At 30.9% G+C, this 15,815-nt stretch overlaps 3 protein-coding genes across 3 annotated transcripts; 1 reads left to right on the top strand and 2 right to left on the bottom strand.

Annotated features, from left to right (window-relative positions):
* Positions 1–453: 453 nt before the first annotated feature.
* LOC122603798 (fructose-bisphosphate aldolase 6, cytosolic-like) lies at positions 454–2,746 on the top strand. Its single transcript, XM_043776604.1, has 3 exons — positions 454–557; positions 1,205–1,432; positions 1,665–2,746. Exons 1-3 carry the CDS (start codon positions 530–532, stop codon positions 2,480–2,482), a joined length of 1,074 nt encoding a protein of 357 aa, XP_043632539.1. The 5' UTR covers positions 454–529; the 3' UTR covers positions 2,483–2,746.
* Positions 2,747–4,762: 2,016 nt separating this feature from the next.
* On the bottom strand, positions 4,763–11,119 carry LOC122604232. Its single transcript, XM_043777122.1, has 3 exons — positions 10,481–11,119; positions 7,199–7,373; positions 4,763–5,280 (listed from the first exon to the last, which is right to left on the bottom strand). Exons 1-3 carry the CDS (start codon positions 11,117–11,119, stop codon positions 4,820–4,822), a joined length of 1,275 nt encoding a protein of 424 aa, XP_043633057.1. The 3' UTR covers positions 4,763–4,819.
* Positions 11,120–13,866: 2,747 nt separating this feature from the next.
* On the bottom strand, positions 13,867–14,280 carry LOC122604231 (egg cell-secreted protein 1.2-like). Its single transcript, XM_043777121.1, has one exon. It carries the CDS (start codon positions 14,278–14,280, stop codon positions 13,867–13,869), a length of 414 nt encoding a protein of 137 aa, XP_043633056.1.
* Positions 14,281–15,815: the final 1,535 nt, after the last annotated feature.

The following is a 15,815-nucleotide window of genomic DNA, read 5'->3' as shown; positions in this document are numbered from 1 at the left end:
TTGCCACCACCACCACTTCCATCATCACTACCCTTTCCGTCGTATAACGCGGACATAAATTTAGTATAAATTATAAAAGTTAATATGAAACAAGTCAAAATGAATTCCTCATTGAACATACGAGTAATAAATTCCTATTCTACGTGGATCCTTCATTTTCTTGGATTGCAATTCATGTAATCTAAGAAACAAAATCTTTTTTGTTTTTAACCGCAAATTTCAAGCCAATAAAAAATGCAACCGCAAGTAACTTTTTTATATGGGTAAAAAAAAAGTAAGAGAGAGGGGGCGAAAAATGGTCAAAGTCGAGAAAACCGGCAAAGAAAATGGCATTCATAAAATAAAACAGCCAACAATAAAAGTGAAAAAAATATCCAACAATAAAAAAATATTAAAATAGAGCGAGAATTCCGATCTCGACATCTTTAAATATAAACCCTACACCCATTTCTTGACATATTATTTTCCTCCCTTCCCCTTTCTCTCTCAATATCTATTTTCTTTCTTTGTTTCACCACTTTTTCAAATCATGTCTTGCTACAAGGGAAAGTATGCTGGTATGTATTTTTCTTTTTTTTTTCCTTAAATTTTCACTTTTAAATCTTGTTTTGTGGTTTGATCTGTTATTTTGTATATTGATTGTTATTAACGTATGATCTATGATTTTGTGTCTCTCTTTTTTTTTTATAAAGATTCTCTGTCCCACGATTAGTTTTTTTTTTATCCCTAGGTATGTATGTTAGTAGATAATTTTAAGTTTTAACCACCCTAAGGCGTAGTTAAGGTTCAAAAACGGTCACGTGAATTCCCAAATTAGGCCACGTACATATCATCGAGTCATAAAGTTTCGTCTGGATAGGAAAAACCTCATCCGGTTACGTTGTTATTAGTAGATACTTTTAGCCATTAATTCCATTCAAAATAAATATTTTGACATGTAGTTTGATAATTGATATGGATCCTTTTAATTTTACGTAAAATTTGATTTATTTTGGTGTTTAGTTGTTAGATCATGATTATTTTACCAAAAAAAGGTAGTAATTAAAGATCCTTTTAATGTTTTTTTTTTCTAACAACTAGAATTAATACGAGTATAAGTTTGGTTAAGTTGTAGACTTGTAGACCATACAACTAGCATCCAAGAAAGGTGGTTGAGACATGAAAAATGTTTGATTTTGTTTTTTTCATGATTTGTAACAAACAGATGAACTTATTGCCAATGCTACATACATTGGTACACCCGGAAAGGGTATTCTAGCTGCCGATGAGTCAACTGGCACAATCGGAAAGCGTCTTTCTAGCATCAATGTTGAGAATGTCGAATCGAACAGGAGAGCCCTTCGTGAGCTTCTTTTCTGCACTCCTGGAGCCCTTGATTGCCTTAGCGGAATCATCCTTTTCGAAGAAACTCTCTACCAGAAAACCGCTGCTGGTAAATTTTTTTATTTTTTTTTTAAGATCTATACCTTTTTTACTTTCCTATTTGTCAACTGTATGTATATTTTGTATAAGAGGTGATATTTGTACCGTTTTTTTTAATACATCCACCACCACAATGTACAACTTATACAACAGATTATATAAGTTATTAATACAGCAGTGTAGTAGATGTACCAAAAAGAATTATCGGATTTTTTTAACTTTTTGTTAATTAATTGTATCAGGTAAGCCTTTTGTTGATGTGATGAAAGAGGCTAATGTCCTACCAGGAATTAAAGTCGATAAGGGTACCGTCGAGCTAGCTGGAACCAATGGTGAAACCACTACCCAAGGTCTAGACGGTCTTGGCCAAAGATGCGCTCAGTACTATGCTGCTGGTGCTCGTTTTGCCAAGTGGCGTGCAGTCCTAAAGATTGGTGCCAACGAGCCATCTCAACTAGCCATCAATGAAAACGCCAATGGGTTGGCCCGATATGCCATCATCTGTCAAGAAAATGGTCTTGTTCCAATCGTTGAGCCCGAGATTCTTGTTGATGGACCACATGACATCAACAAATGTGCTGATGTAACAGAACGTGTGCTAGCCGCGTGTTACAAGGCTCTTAACGACCACCATGTCCTTCTTGAGGGTACTCTTTTGAAGCCCAACATGGTCACCCCTGGATCTGATGCCAAAAAGGTTGCACCCGAGGTTGTGGCAGAGTACACTGTCCGTGCTCTTCAACGAACCATGCCAGCAGCCGTTCCAGCTGTTGTGTTTTTGTCTGGTGGTCAGAGTGAGGAAGAGGCCACTGTTCACCTAAATGCCATGAACCAATACAAGGGTAAAAAGCCATGGAGCCTAACTTTTTCATTCGGGCGTGCTCTACAACAGAGCACCCTCAAGGCATGGGCCGGAAAAGAAGAAAATGTTAAGAAGGCACAGGACGCCTTCCTTACAAGGTGCAAGGCCAACTCTGATGCAACCCTCGGGAAATATCAGGGCGGCGCTGCTGTTGAAGGCGCCACCGAGAGCCTCCATGTTAAGGATTACAAGTACTAATTATTTCTCATGGGTTTGAATCATTTCTCATGAGTTTGATTCTCTGTTATGTGAAAGGAGATATGACTATTTTTTTCCATATTGTTTTTGTTTTGAAAGAGGGGTGTTTAAGCCTCGGGCATACTCTTTAGTTGTCTTTTGATTTTTAATTTTTGTCTAGTGTTTTTAGTAACGATGGGAATAAGCTTGAGAAAAATCAAGTACTGGTTCAATTTATTGATATCTTGAACCTTTTTTATAAAAATTTTCTTTTATGCCTTCTCATATCTTGCATCTTTATTTTTTATGATTTTTTTTAATGGTATTGTATTCCCGTTTTGTTTTGGTCTATAGATTTAACGTGATGATAAACCTTACAATGGTTGAATGAAAAACATTGGTCTAGTTGCGGTAAATTGCGTCCTATTATTCTATGATACATGTTTGTGGTAATATAGTGCTGTATAATATAATAAGAATTACACTGTCACGCTAATGGTATTATTGGTCAAATCCAACAAGAAACTAACGTGAAAATAAGAACAACATGACAAAACCAGCGATTAAACTTTAGTTGTCATTAGAATTTAAAACAACATATATGACTCATAAAGTCATTAAAGTCTGTTTAACTTTAACAATGTGTATTCAAGCTAGAACTAAGTAGGCCTTTTATCTAATGTGTCGTGAAAGTGTGAAACATCGTCGGATATGAAAACAAAAATACCTCATATTTATGTATATTTATGTTTTTCAAAGATGTTATGAAGTGTTTGGCAAAAGTTGTTTTAAATGACTTTTTTGTTTTTTGAAAATCAAGCTCTCCTAGAATTAGACACTTTGTTTGGGTATTAATATCATGTAAGTTTATATATATTAGTAAAAAAAAAAAAAAACTCAGTTTAGGCTTGTGAGTTTAGCTAATTGAGTTTTGTGTTTGAAGCTTAAGCTCAAGTTAATTTACTTAATGAATTTCACATTGAGTTAATAATTGGCTCAAGCTTATTTAGGCTTCACTCAATTTAAACTTTCTAAGAGTTAAGCTTAAATAGCGCGCGAGTAACTTGACTTATCTATACCTTTTTTTTTCTTTTTTTCTGAACGGTAAAGTGTTAGATATTAATATTTGAAACTCCAACAGTAACATCTAAAGTGGGATATATGCTATAAACGGTCATTGATATATCATCTGGTTTATTAGCATAAAAGAGATGATATAGTTATGGCATTTGTAACCCATTTATCAAACTATATTGTATATTTTTTTCTTCACCCTTATGTAGTTATGTCATGTCTACCATTTTACCTTTTCCCTTTGTAACCCTTCTTTCTACTACGTAACACTCTAGAATCACGTTCGAACTTCGAAGCGGTTGGCTCGTTGACATGAAAAATGTAAGAAATAATACTATCTAGGAGGGTATCTCAATAAATTTAACTAATTACTAAAAGTTTTTCTTTTTTCATTTACATTACGCTAAAATATGTGAGGGGGCAAGTGATTTTGCAATTCAATGTCACGCTGGCCTCCTAGAATCAATGCAAGGGAACAGATACTATTCAACGTTTCAAGGCCCAATTTTCTTTGCGTGTTTCTAGACTTCAACTACAAAGCTCGACCCTCATACACAAGGCCCAATTATTTTGTTTAGTGGTGCATCCAAATATCCAATTAAAAAAGTATTACCTTATTTTGTTCTTAGAAAAAGGATTAATCGTATTACTAGTTAAATAAGCAGTGTGGTTTTAGCGGTAAAAACTCTTGCCTTTAGAGACGGAGTTTAGATGTTCGATCTTCATCCCATTAAAAGACCGGAGGCCCTTTTTTACCATCTAGGTGGAACCAAAAAACAGTTTATCTACTTAGGTCGAGGTAAGATCTGTCTACATCTAAACTTCATTTATACATCATCGAGGTATTGGGTAGTTCCTTTCCTTTAATATTACTAGTTAAATAGAAATGAGGTTGTTTTTCACTTCCCGTTATTGAAAATAATCAATAAAATGAAAAATATTTCAAGATGGAATTGGAAAAACTGAGAAAAGAAATATGGCTAAGAATATAAGATTGCACAATCTATTTATTTTTTTCAAACAGAGAATGTTACACTCTTTAGTCTCTTACTTATAAATTACCGCGATTCTATTACTAATCCATGAATTGAACCTTGATTTTCTCGTCAAGAGACAAGAATCTAAAGCTGGAATGGCCAAGAAGTTGCATACTTAGGTGCATCTTTCTTTTGTTAGTATTTTCCGAAATCACAATGTTGTTCGTAATGCAAATTAGAAATGGCCAAAATCCTATTCTCCCTTGTACAAAAATGTTACATTAATTCTGACTAAAGACATAACTAGTCAGCTAATTACAAGTGTTTGAGTTAATTCCTCCATTAACACACCAAAAATTGCCATTTCTATGTCCATCCCGATCTCCCTAATCTTAGGTTCACCATACGTCGTCCACCCTTGACTTCTCTCTTTTCTAAAATCCAATTCCACCATCATATCTATCGTGTTTGATTCGACCATTTTCCATGACTCCAACCTACTACGTACCCTTTGAACTATCACATTGCATTGCGCATCATTTTTTGTTTCTTCAACGATAAGATCTGATATGAGCCTATTCATGTGTATTGGGATTTCCTTGACATTTAAAACGTTCAATATGTCACTTAAATCGACTCCATTAGTCGCTTCTTCTTCTTGTATGTCATCATCACATTGTTCTGACATGCGTTTTTCTAGTTCGATTGGATCCAACTTTGCAAGCTTCTCAAATCTATGAAGCTTTTGTAACAACTTATGTTTTGCTCCTGTAGGATGACAAAACTAATTATTTGCACTTCTGAAACATGTTTGAAAGTATCCAAAGTTATAAACTTTACAGCTTGGATTCAAAATTCAAAATAGAAAAAATAGATCGAGGATATCATATTCATGACTCAATGTGGGGTTCCACAATATTAAAATTATTAACAAGGCCTTGCACAAATTATTGCCCAAATCATCTATACACAAAAGAATGTATAACTTTCAAAGAAGGCGACTGGTATCTTGAACATTTTTTTGGTAATTAAATCAGACTATTTGCATATCGCTGCAAATAGTGGTGTTTTTGTCCATATTCAACTATTTGCAACGATTACTAACAGGGAGCCCGCTATTTTTTGCCAGATTTGTCATTACAGACAGGGGGACCGCATTATTTCAACAACTATCGCTGCAAATAGTAGGTATGATCTAGATACCAAAAAGTTTGGTTGGGATATGAATCCCTTATAAAAAAATATACAATTTTTTTTGGAACATTATAAGAATACAATAATAATAATGAAAAATAAGAAATGGTTTGATTTTGCAGGTACATTTAAGTGTTAAGCTAACTAATGATAAAAATATAATGTGTAAGTTATTATAGCACAAAAGAAGCAAAGATTTGCAATCATCAGGGCCTGGGCTGTATGTAAAGATCAATGCATGGATCCCACAAATAATTTTGCAACCCATCACTTAGGATTCGGTGTAGATATATAAATATATAAAATACTATACTATAAATCTATATATATATATATATATAGATTATATATATATATATATATAGTTCAAATCAACTAGATTTTGCACTAACATCAAAGATCTACTACGCATTTCACCAATTTGTGACTACTAAATGTCTACGGTCCAAATAATATATTACGGGGGAGGTGATACTCACATAAAACATTTTTGTCAGATATAAAAATATATCCATCACATAGTTATACAACTAGTCTGTTATGTGACGTATTAATTTTGTGTATGGTAAAAAATTTGTGTAAAGATCATTTTAAATATATTAGATATAGAATTGTGTATAAAGTTATGAACAGCTGTTAAATTATTCTTTTATCATATTAAAATGAAAAGGTATATATATAAAAGAGAAAATTAATTATGGGGCTGTTATGCACTTAACTTGGGGAAAAAACCCCTCACATACCAATATTTTAATATTTTGAATAAATATTTGGCCCTCCATAATTTTTATGGTTAAAACAAGGTATGTAAGGAATTTTTTTACCCAATTTAAATGCCTAAGAGTCTCATATTCTCTTCTCGCTAAAACAAGCTGTATATCGAGGATGGAATCCTAGAACAGAAAATTTACACTTTTACAGTTCCACTATACTATGCCTGGATGTTCTTTTTTGAGCGGCTACAATTAAATATGTCCCAACTGCAATAACTCTATTACACAATCAATTCACCTTTTTAAGCCCTGAATGTTTGACTGTTTTAATGTTCTAGAGTAACACAAAGTTATCATGTTTTTTTCATGGCACATGTTGGTAAACTTAGGTTTCATTTCAATAGTTGTACTTCATTTGAAAAGAAATAATGTGTTTCATGTTAATAAGGGATATTTACGATGTTTTGCATTTAAGGGCATCTCCAATAGAGTTTTTCACAAAATTTTTTGTAAAGCTTTTGACTATTTCATTCATCATGCTTTTGGACAAGTTTTTTTACTATTGAAATGAAAAGCTTTTTAAAAATAGGTTGATTATTTGTTTCATAATTAAAAAGTATTTAAAAAACTTATTTTGAGGTTTAACCATTGGAGCAATGACTTGATGAAAAACCTTTTAAAAAAAGCTTTTAATTACTAATTTGACCATTGGAGGTGCTCTAATGAAGTTAAAATATTAAAACAAGAAATTTGATCGATAATGTAAATGTTGCACATACTCTGTACATTGGCATATATGCATTCGAGATTATTGTAACCATTGTCCTCTTCGGCTCCAAAATCGTGTCCCTCCTTATCATCTGGAAATGCGGGATCCAACACTGATACCGGACTGCATTGTTCTTTATCCTCTTCGTGTGAATGGACTTCTATGGATTCATCAACTTCATGATCCTAAAGTTACAAGAAATTACCATCTATGTTTAGAGCACATTTATAATAACACTAAAGGGTGTCCGCGCAATGCGGCAGTGACAGCAGTGTGGTGGTGGTGCCGACGTCGAGTAGTGTAGGTGATTGATGTAAATATAACTGATGTAAAGGGTGATAATATAAGTATATTAAAAGATAAATGATATATATTATAAATATGTAAGAGTGGTAATATGAAAAATCTGAATTTTTAAGATATTCCAAAATTAAAAATCTAAAATGCTTTATAGGTAGTTATAGATATTCATAATTTATATAGGTATATTATTTATAAGAGATAGTTCAACTGAGAACCATTTGATTTACAAAAATTATGAAAATCTTTAAATCATAACTTGGTTTACATTTGTAAATATCATATATGAAAAAACTCGTTACATATAAACTAGTCAAGTTATACCTAATATTTATTTATGTTCATATATAAATATATAAATTATAAACTATTGTTACATGAAATCTCTAAAACCTTATAAATGTGACAAGTGAACTCTACTTATTCTCTTTCATATCAAGTGTAACCCATTAATAGTTCCTAGTCTAAGTTCTTTTGATTGTGTTATATGTCATGAACATATTTTTAAAAGGATTTTTAGGAAAATAAGTAAAGGGATTAATCATTTTCTTTTATCAAAATATATTTTATGAAGTTCCTTTTAAAATGAGTTAATTGCAAGATTGGTCAATGTGGTTTACACACTTTAGCAATGGGAGTCCCTTTTTAAGTATCGTTCCAATGAGGGTCCTTATTTTTGAATTTTTTTTGCAAAATTGAACACTTTTTAACGGAACCTTTAGCGGATGTTGTTAAGTCTTCACATGGCCATCACGTGCAGGGACAATATTGTCTTTTTATACAACACATAAGGAACCGTCATTGCTAGTGAACTCAAAAAAGGGACCTCCATTGCTAAAATGGAAAAAACCACACGGACCAATTAACACAGCGAGAACTTTTTAAATAAATAAAAGATTGCAATATAAAGTTTTTATTTTTCTTTTTAAAAAAATAATATATAAACTTCTTTTATTTACAGTTAGGAACTAATATATTCTACGTCAAGAGTTAGATATCTATTCAAAACCAAACTTGTTCGAATAATATAAATATGATATTTTAGTTCTCTATGTAACTATTAACAATTATGGAGTTGGTTGATTTACAAATATAGGTGAAAGTTTATTTTAATACAAATATTAATAGATTTTTAAATATATTTTAGATATATCGAGTAATATACTTGTACATTATAGTACGTGAAAATATATTTTTAGTAATTTAATTATTAATAATTATGAAAAAAAAGTGTTAATAACTAATTTAGTATTTAGTAAAATTTATTTTTTAATAAAAAAAACTAAAAGGTATAATTTAGTGATGGATTAAAAAAAACTAAATTATAAGACTTTTTTTACACGTATTATTAGCAATATTAATTTTTCATGTTCTATGTTCTACCATTTTTAGTGGTTAATTAAGTTTTATGTTGTTTAATAAATGGTTAAATCAGTAATGTTTTATTATGTATAAATAAAAGTGATATATATAAATGATGATATGTATCATCAAGAATTCATTAGCAATAAAGGTCCCTTCTATGTTGTGTGAAAAGACGATACTGTCCCTACACGTTATTGTCACGTGTGGACTTTTTTTTTTCGAATGGCATCACGTGTAGAATTAATGATATCCTGTAACGGTCTTGTTAAAAATGGACCAGTCTTACAAAATATTCTCAAAATAAAGACCTTCATTACAACGATACTTAAAAAAGAACTCCTCATTGCTAAAATGTATAAACCACGTAGACCAATCTTGTAATTAACTCTTTAAAATAGTTGAACGGTGGATCTAAAGATGTTGACTGTTTGACTTTGATATGCACATGTGATTGAATGATAGTTTGAATTCATAAATGGTCTCACCTACATGTAAAGCCAAACGGGCTTTGTCCTTTTCGGGAATTCTACATAATCTATAGACAAGATTTGTTTTTAAGTGAAGATTTGGTGGCAGTTGTATTCATAGTAAATGGCATAAATATCCCTGTTGGATTACTGTCTCTAGGCCAGGCATGGGTGTTTTCTGTCATTGGGACTACTTTTTCTGCCATAGACACCAAGAAGATCCTATGTTGACATCAAGATTCAAGATCCTTAACTCACTTGACTAACTGAACGAGTTAACTCAACAGATAACCAAACAATTGTTTAATGATAATCTACTAAATCGAAACTGTTTTAAATAATCTTTAAGATTAAAAATAGATAATACTGTTTTACAATGCAAATGACACAAATAAGAAAAATGATAAACATTAACATTTGAGATCAATTAGTTTGTTTAGACTTTAGACATGCATACTTTTGTTTGTATATATTAACTTACAAATTATACACACAAAATTCATAGTTTAGTTCGTACAGATTTACAAGTTATCATTAGTACAAAAGCCAATGCTTATATGCTCACACTTTTATTTACCTTATCCACACTATATGTCTTGTTTTAAAAGTGAATATACGAATTTTAAATTTCGACCTTACATATAAAACAAAAACTTATATATTTATTTGATTTTTTAAAATTAATTTTCAATTCAAATGTCTAAGATATATGTAAGAAACAGTTGTTATTTTGTAACCTGACAACAATATAACTAGTACTTTCTTAAGATAGTGTTTCACATTAAAACTCTAATAAAGAAACTAAAACAATTGCTCAGTGAGGTCTTCTGTGGGTTTTGAGCCTTAATATCTGGATGGTGTACAAGGGAGGTTAAGAAACCTTGCCTCTACCTAAATAGAGAGGATGTTTCCATGTTTTACCTAAATGGTAGAAAACGCTCTCGAATATGGTACTAAATAATTAACAATCTAATTATACCATTTTGGAATCGCTATTTTCACAATAAGCTAGGTAGTTAAATTTTGTTTTTTATGTAAGCACATTCAAACAAGAAAACTTGTATATATACATAATGACAATAACAACAGAACTCAATTTCGTAACCAAAGTGTGAAATTATTATATATACAAAAGAGTATAAAAAAGAACAAGAAATAACCTGCTGTAAGTGATGAGCTGGAGAAGTCGCTGGAGATAGAAAATCAGGTGTCCGTGGACAAGAATCATGACTTTTCTCAAGAGAAAATCGAAAAGGACTTAAAGGGCAAGTAAATTCATCATTTTCCCAACAAGATTTAATCTCATTACTTAAATCATCAAGTTTAGTACATGAAGTCTCATTATCATTCATCATTTGCACCCTGCACTCTAAACTAGTACTAACTAATCCCTGTCGTTTAATTCGGGCTTTTCGACCCTTTAACTTCTTAAGAATCGATCGAAATAACCCGAAACTCGAAATAGGTGATTCGGGTTTTGGTTTGTAAGTTGTCTTCTTGTTTTTTTGAATCCTCATGGCTGCATCAAGTAACATGGCTTTGGTTTTTGATGGGGTTTTAGAAAATGGGCTTTGGATATCAAGAAATGGCGATTTACGGACATCAGGGGAATCGTTAAAAGAGTAAAAACAAACATGGTTGATGCAAAAATTTCGTGTTTGGATTATGGGTTCTGTTTTTATGGATTTGATAGAAGTTGCATTGAGGTTAGAAAGATGGCTGGAGATGTAATTGTTGAGGTGAAATGGTTCTTGGTCTTGTTGTAAGAGTTCATGTAGTAAATTTTTATTAGTAACCATTTTGTTAATTTGAGCAAAATGTGGAAGTTGAAATGGGATTGAAGAGGTTTTTTTTGTTGAACATGGAAACGAAAACAAAAGTTGGGAATTGGGAAAAGATGGAGTGTTTTTGATTGGGTGGATATTGAAAAGAGGTTTTTACTCGATTCAAAATCTTGTGTTTATAATATCAAGGTCGTCGGAGTGTAGCAACTGTAAGCAATGTTTTTTTTTCTTTTTCTTCCCCGAGGTATTCGTTACCGGTATTACCCGCATTATTGTTGGTATGTACCTATACGGCTAATTAAATTTTATTTCTAATTTTTATAAAATTTTAACAAAACCCTTTAACAAAAATAGTCAAAATTCAATTAGAGTCCGTTGAAAAATAATACCAAACGGTTATTTCATAACATAATTTAAGTTTAAAAGTTCACAAATTTCAAAAAATTAATAACATTAACGTAACAAAAAAATAATTTTTAAAAAAACTTTAAAGAAAAAGAAAATACCAAAAATATCGAAATAATGATACCAGAAAATACCAGAAATACCAGCAATTCTATTACTGAAAAGTAAAGATACTGGACAAAATATCGACTAGTTATACCGGATTCACCTCTGATACCAATAATATCGGCCGATATGTACCGGTATTTAAAACATTAATTGTAAATCATCTCTAACCAATGATATCTTTTTCACCTATTTTGCATTGTCATATTAGTTATTTCCTTTCGTAAGTATTAACTAGCAAAGCCTCTAATTTTCTAGAAGCTATTTGATATTTTAAATTTAGAGTTGAATCGAAGTCCAAAACATGAGTCGAAAGATTGAGCTCTAGTTCCATGAACAATTGAACCATAAAAGTGAGATTATTAAAACAAAGTGAAATATTCATTTGAAAACTAACATTTTTGTGAAAATTAGAAAACTGGTAAAATTACACTGTGATCTGAATTTAACACAATGTGTTTTAATTGTATTTTCTAAAAACATAATGTGTTTTTATTGTGTAATCTATAAACACATTGTGTTAAAACACATTGTTTTTAGTGTGTTTTTGATAGCTTGTGAAAATCAGAAAATTATTCAAACACACTGTGATATGAACTTAACACGATGTGTTTTCTAAACAAAATTTAAAACACACATTTTGTTAAATTCAAATCATAGTGTGTTTTAACAAATTTTCTAGTTTTTCATGAAAATTTTAGTTTTCAAATGATTACAACCCTTAAAACAAATGGAGAACACTACTCCAATACTATGTTTTATGAGTGTTTGTATATTTTTATGACTTTCATGAAATAGAAAAAGAAAAAAAAATGATTTGGAAGTTTAAAAAATAATAGTTTTGCTTAATACGACAGGGCTGTGATTGTTAGGGATGTTTGCTTTCTATTTTTTTTTATAAATATATAAAGTTCTTTTAAATAAAGTGCGGATCATCACATATGACCTGTAGCACAAATTTTTCTTACTAGCCTCGTATCACCGTAAAATAACGATAAGGTGTAGATTATTACAAATTTTATCACCTTTTTAAGGAATTTTGTGTATCACCATGTTTTCTTTTCCTTTTTTTGATTTTGCAATTAATTGGTAGGGAATAAAGAAAAAACTTAATGGGATGTTAGATTTACAAATAAAGTCTTACAACAAGTACACCATAGAAACCTCGCAAGCATGGTGTGGAGTCTGGACTTTAAGGTTGAATTTTACAAGTTGTATCATATTGAGTTTCTTTTTTTTTTCAGCAGAAATATGTAATACAATGATACAAATAAGTCTATATGTTATACTAGCAAGGTACGAAAGACAAAGAAACACAAACTGATCGGAAGCTTCACTCACTTTAAATATATTGATATCGATAGGAAATATCATATAAAAAGTTCAAAATCACTAAACATTATAATCATTACATATAAATGTAGTATTATTATAAGTTTTTTTGTGTGTATATATAGGAAACTATAGTTTAACTCACAATAAAAATATAAAATACTCCCTCCGTCTCACTGGAAGTGTCTAGTTTCAAGTTTTCAAAGTCCAACTAATCTAACTTTGACCTTAAATAATTTTCTTTGTATTACATGATACTTGATAAGTTATACAAATTGATTGTGTTTTATAAGTGTTTTCATTGATATAACTTTCATCAAATTTTATACAACAAAAATATATATTTAAGGTCAAAATATAAAAATAAAGACTTTAAATATTCAAACTAGAACACTTCTAATGGAACGGAGAGAGTAATTAATTTCACCATTACCTTCGGATTTTAGTTCTAAAAGTAACTACAAACCAACAATATAAAAGATAAGTCGTAGGTGAATATACCTACGTGAATTAAGCCATAAAAAACAACCTTGACATATTATGATACTATTTTTTTAAAAGCTTAATATATACAATTATAAAAAATGGTTTGACTTTTTTACGGCTTAATTAATATTAAAGCGTAAAAAATTTTATATATAGGTTCAGATACACAACAACCTTATATTTTCATCCGCATATATTATATGACAATGTAATGAAAAGCTATATTAGTGTAGTAGTATGTAGTACGTAGTGTTTTATAGAGACTTGTTTTTACTAAGTTTATAGTTTGAATTATTTAATTAACAACATATAAAGGTTGAATAATAAACTTTTAACTAGAGAGACGAAAGCTATTTGTAACAATACTTTCATTTCAATACATTATTCTTGCTTTTGATCTCATCATAATCAACACTCCAAATCCGTAGTACATATTATGAATGGCCGGTGGCATTGGTAGATGCCGGTGGAGGTGTTGCGGTTCGTGGAGGAGGCGAGGATGTTCGTGGAGGAGGCATTGTTGTTGGAACATCACCATTATCTGAAACATCACAATAACCATGTAATATATCATCTTCTTTAGAAGTGAAACCAAGTGATCTCATCAAAGAAGGCCAACAAAGCTTTTCACTTTTTTGGATCGCTCTACAACAATCCCTTCCTAAATAAGTCTCACCATTTATAAAGAAAAGTATCATTTCCCCGGTACACGCTTGGAGTTCAAACACTGTGTCCCAACACCCTGGTGAGCCACCGTCTTGACCATCAAGTTTGAGTAGTGACATTAAAGATGGTATGTCGATGGTTGATGTGTTGGTTAAGGGCCTAGTGTGAACCAACATCGACATGGTTGAAAACACAAGTGTTAGATTGATTAGCAAACAAAAACTGGCCATAATTTGTGCTTTTGTGATTTGTGGTTTGAGATAATTGTATGGGACGTTGGTTTATAGGAGGTGGGATTTATTAGGAGTTTCGTTTATTGGAAGGTGAATGGATAAATTAAATATCGAATGGAACGTAAATTAATATTTTTGATGTGGTAATTTATCAATCAATGAGTTCGTCCTATCAGTAATATATTTCAAAACTCATCATAAAATGGAAAATCAAGAGTTTTAAAATTAAATCATGTCTCTCAAGTCTCAACTTAGCATGTATATACAAACATGTATATATCTATGTCTAAAGTTCCATAAGTAATTTGTAAAGGGTTAAATATTTTAGGATGTATTTTATTTGTACACTTTTTAATTGTGTGAAAAAAACTTTCATTTGGTAATGAATAGGTCCATTTTCGAGATTTGAGAAGGAATGAGGTTCGAGGCAGAAGATAAAAATAGGCTCCTCCCAAAAAAATAGTCGATAAAGTCATCATTCAATTAATCGAGTAACAATCAAGAGAAATTAGCTACAAAAGAGCTTGTGACCGGTACAGTATGAAGCTTTAAAAGTTATTTTTCAAAAAAAGAAAAGTATTTAACTAGTTGGTCCATGTGGGAAAACTTGTAATGTGTTAATATTAAAGTAGCCAAACGAAAGTCCTAAAAATGTCCATAACTTTAATTTTAAAATACAAAAATGTCTCTTGAGCCATTTCATACTTTCATATACCAATAACCAATGCATCTATTTTGGTTGGGCCTCTTCCAATATTGGCCCCTTTTCCCCTTCCTCTAAGCCGGACCTGGTAATAGACAAATACAGTATTATTTTAAAACTAACTATTGTTGAGAATATTGTGTTTTTATGGATTAATCACGGGAAGACTAACGTACTTTTCAATTTGTATACGGTTTCATTATATTTTTTTATTGATAAGTTTTACCCACAAACTTTTTTTTTGTACACGGTTAACCCATATTATCGGTAATCACCCTTTTTAATGACATGACAACCACGTGGATGTTTAATGAAGCTGACATGGATTTATAATGACAGTTTTAATCATTGGATGACTAATGTATTTTTCTTTTTGTACATGGTTGCCCATTGAACTTTTTTTTATTGATGTGTATTACCAAAAAACTTTTAAAATTGTAATTCGTAATTCTGTTGGTTAGGGTTTGTGCGGATTTTAATTTCGAGTATTTTGGTACAAATTTTCGAGTTTCAACTCAAAGAAACAAGAGAGAAAATGTAAATTTCTAAATTGTTTTTTAGAGAAAGAAACAGTTTTGAAGATTTAAGTATGAGAAAGAACCATTTTTGAAGATTTTGGTCAAACATGTATAAATTTTAAGAGTTTGTTGCTAATACACATCAATTAAAAAAGTTCAACGGCTAAACATGTACAAACGGAAAAGTACATCAATTAAACCTGTGTTTTTATTACTAAGAAGCTAACCTATTTTGATATCGTTTCATAACAACTATTAGGTAG

The sequence above is a fragment of the Erigeron canadensis genome, chromosome 6 (genome assembly GCF_010389155.1).
Source record: "Erigeron canadensis isolate Cc75 chromosome 6, C_canadensis_v1, whole genome shotgun sequence".
Lineage (NCBI taxonomy): Eukaryota > Viridiplantae > Streptophyta > Magnoliopsida > Asterales > Asteraceae > Erigeron > Erigeron canadensis.
The sequence above is the reverse complement of the archived record's forward strand: the minus strand, read 5'-3'. Positions and strand labels throughout refer to the sequence as shown.

Coding starts and splice junctions, on each gene's coding strand:
- LOC122603798 (XM_043776604.1), top strand. CDS start 530: ATGTCTTGCTACAAGGGAAAGTATGCTG. Junction 558..1,204: donor CTACAAGGGAAAGTATGCTG/GTATGTATTTTT, acceptor TGTAACAAACAG/ATGAACTTATTGCCAATGCT. Junction 1,433..1,664: donor CTACCAGAAAACCGCTGCTG/GTAAATTTTTTT, acceptor TAATTGTATCAG/GTAAGCCTTTTGTTGATGTG.
- LOC122604232 (XM_043777122.1), bottom strand. CDS start 11,119: ATGGTTACTAATAAAAATTTACTACATGAACTCTTACAACAAGACCAA. Junction 7,374..10,480: donor CAGCTCATCACTTACAGCAG/GTTATTTCTTGT, acceptor TTGTAACTTTAG/GATCATGAAGTTGATGAATC. Junction 5,281..7,198: donor CATATATGCCAATGTACAGA/GTATGTGCAACA, acceptor GTCATCCTACAG/GAGCAAAACATAAGTTGTTA.
- LOC122604231 (XM_043777121.1), bottom strand. CDS start 14,280: ATGTCGATGTTGGTTCACACTAGGCCCTTAACCAACACATCAACCATC.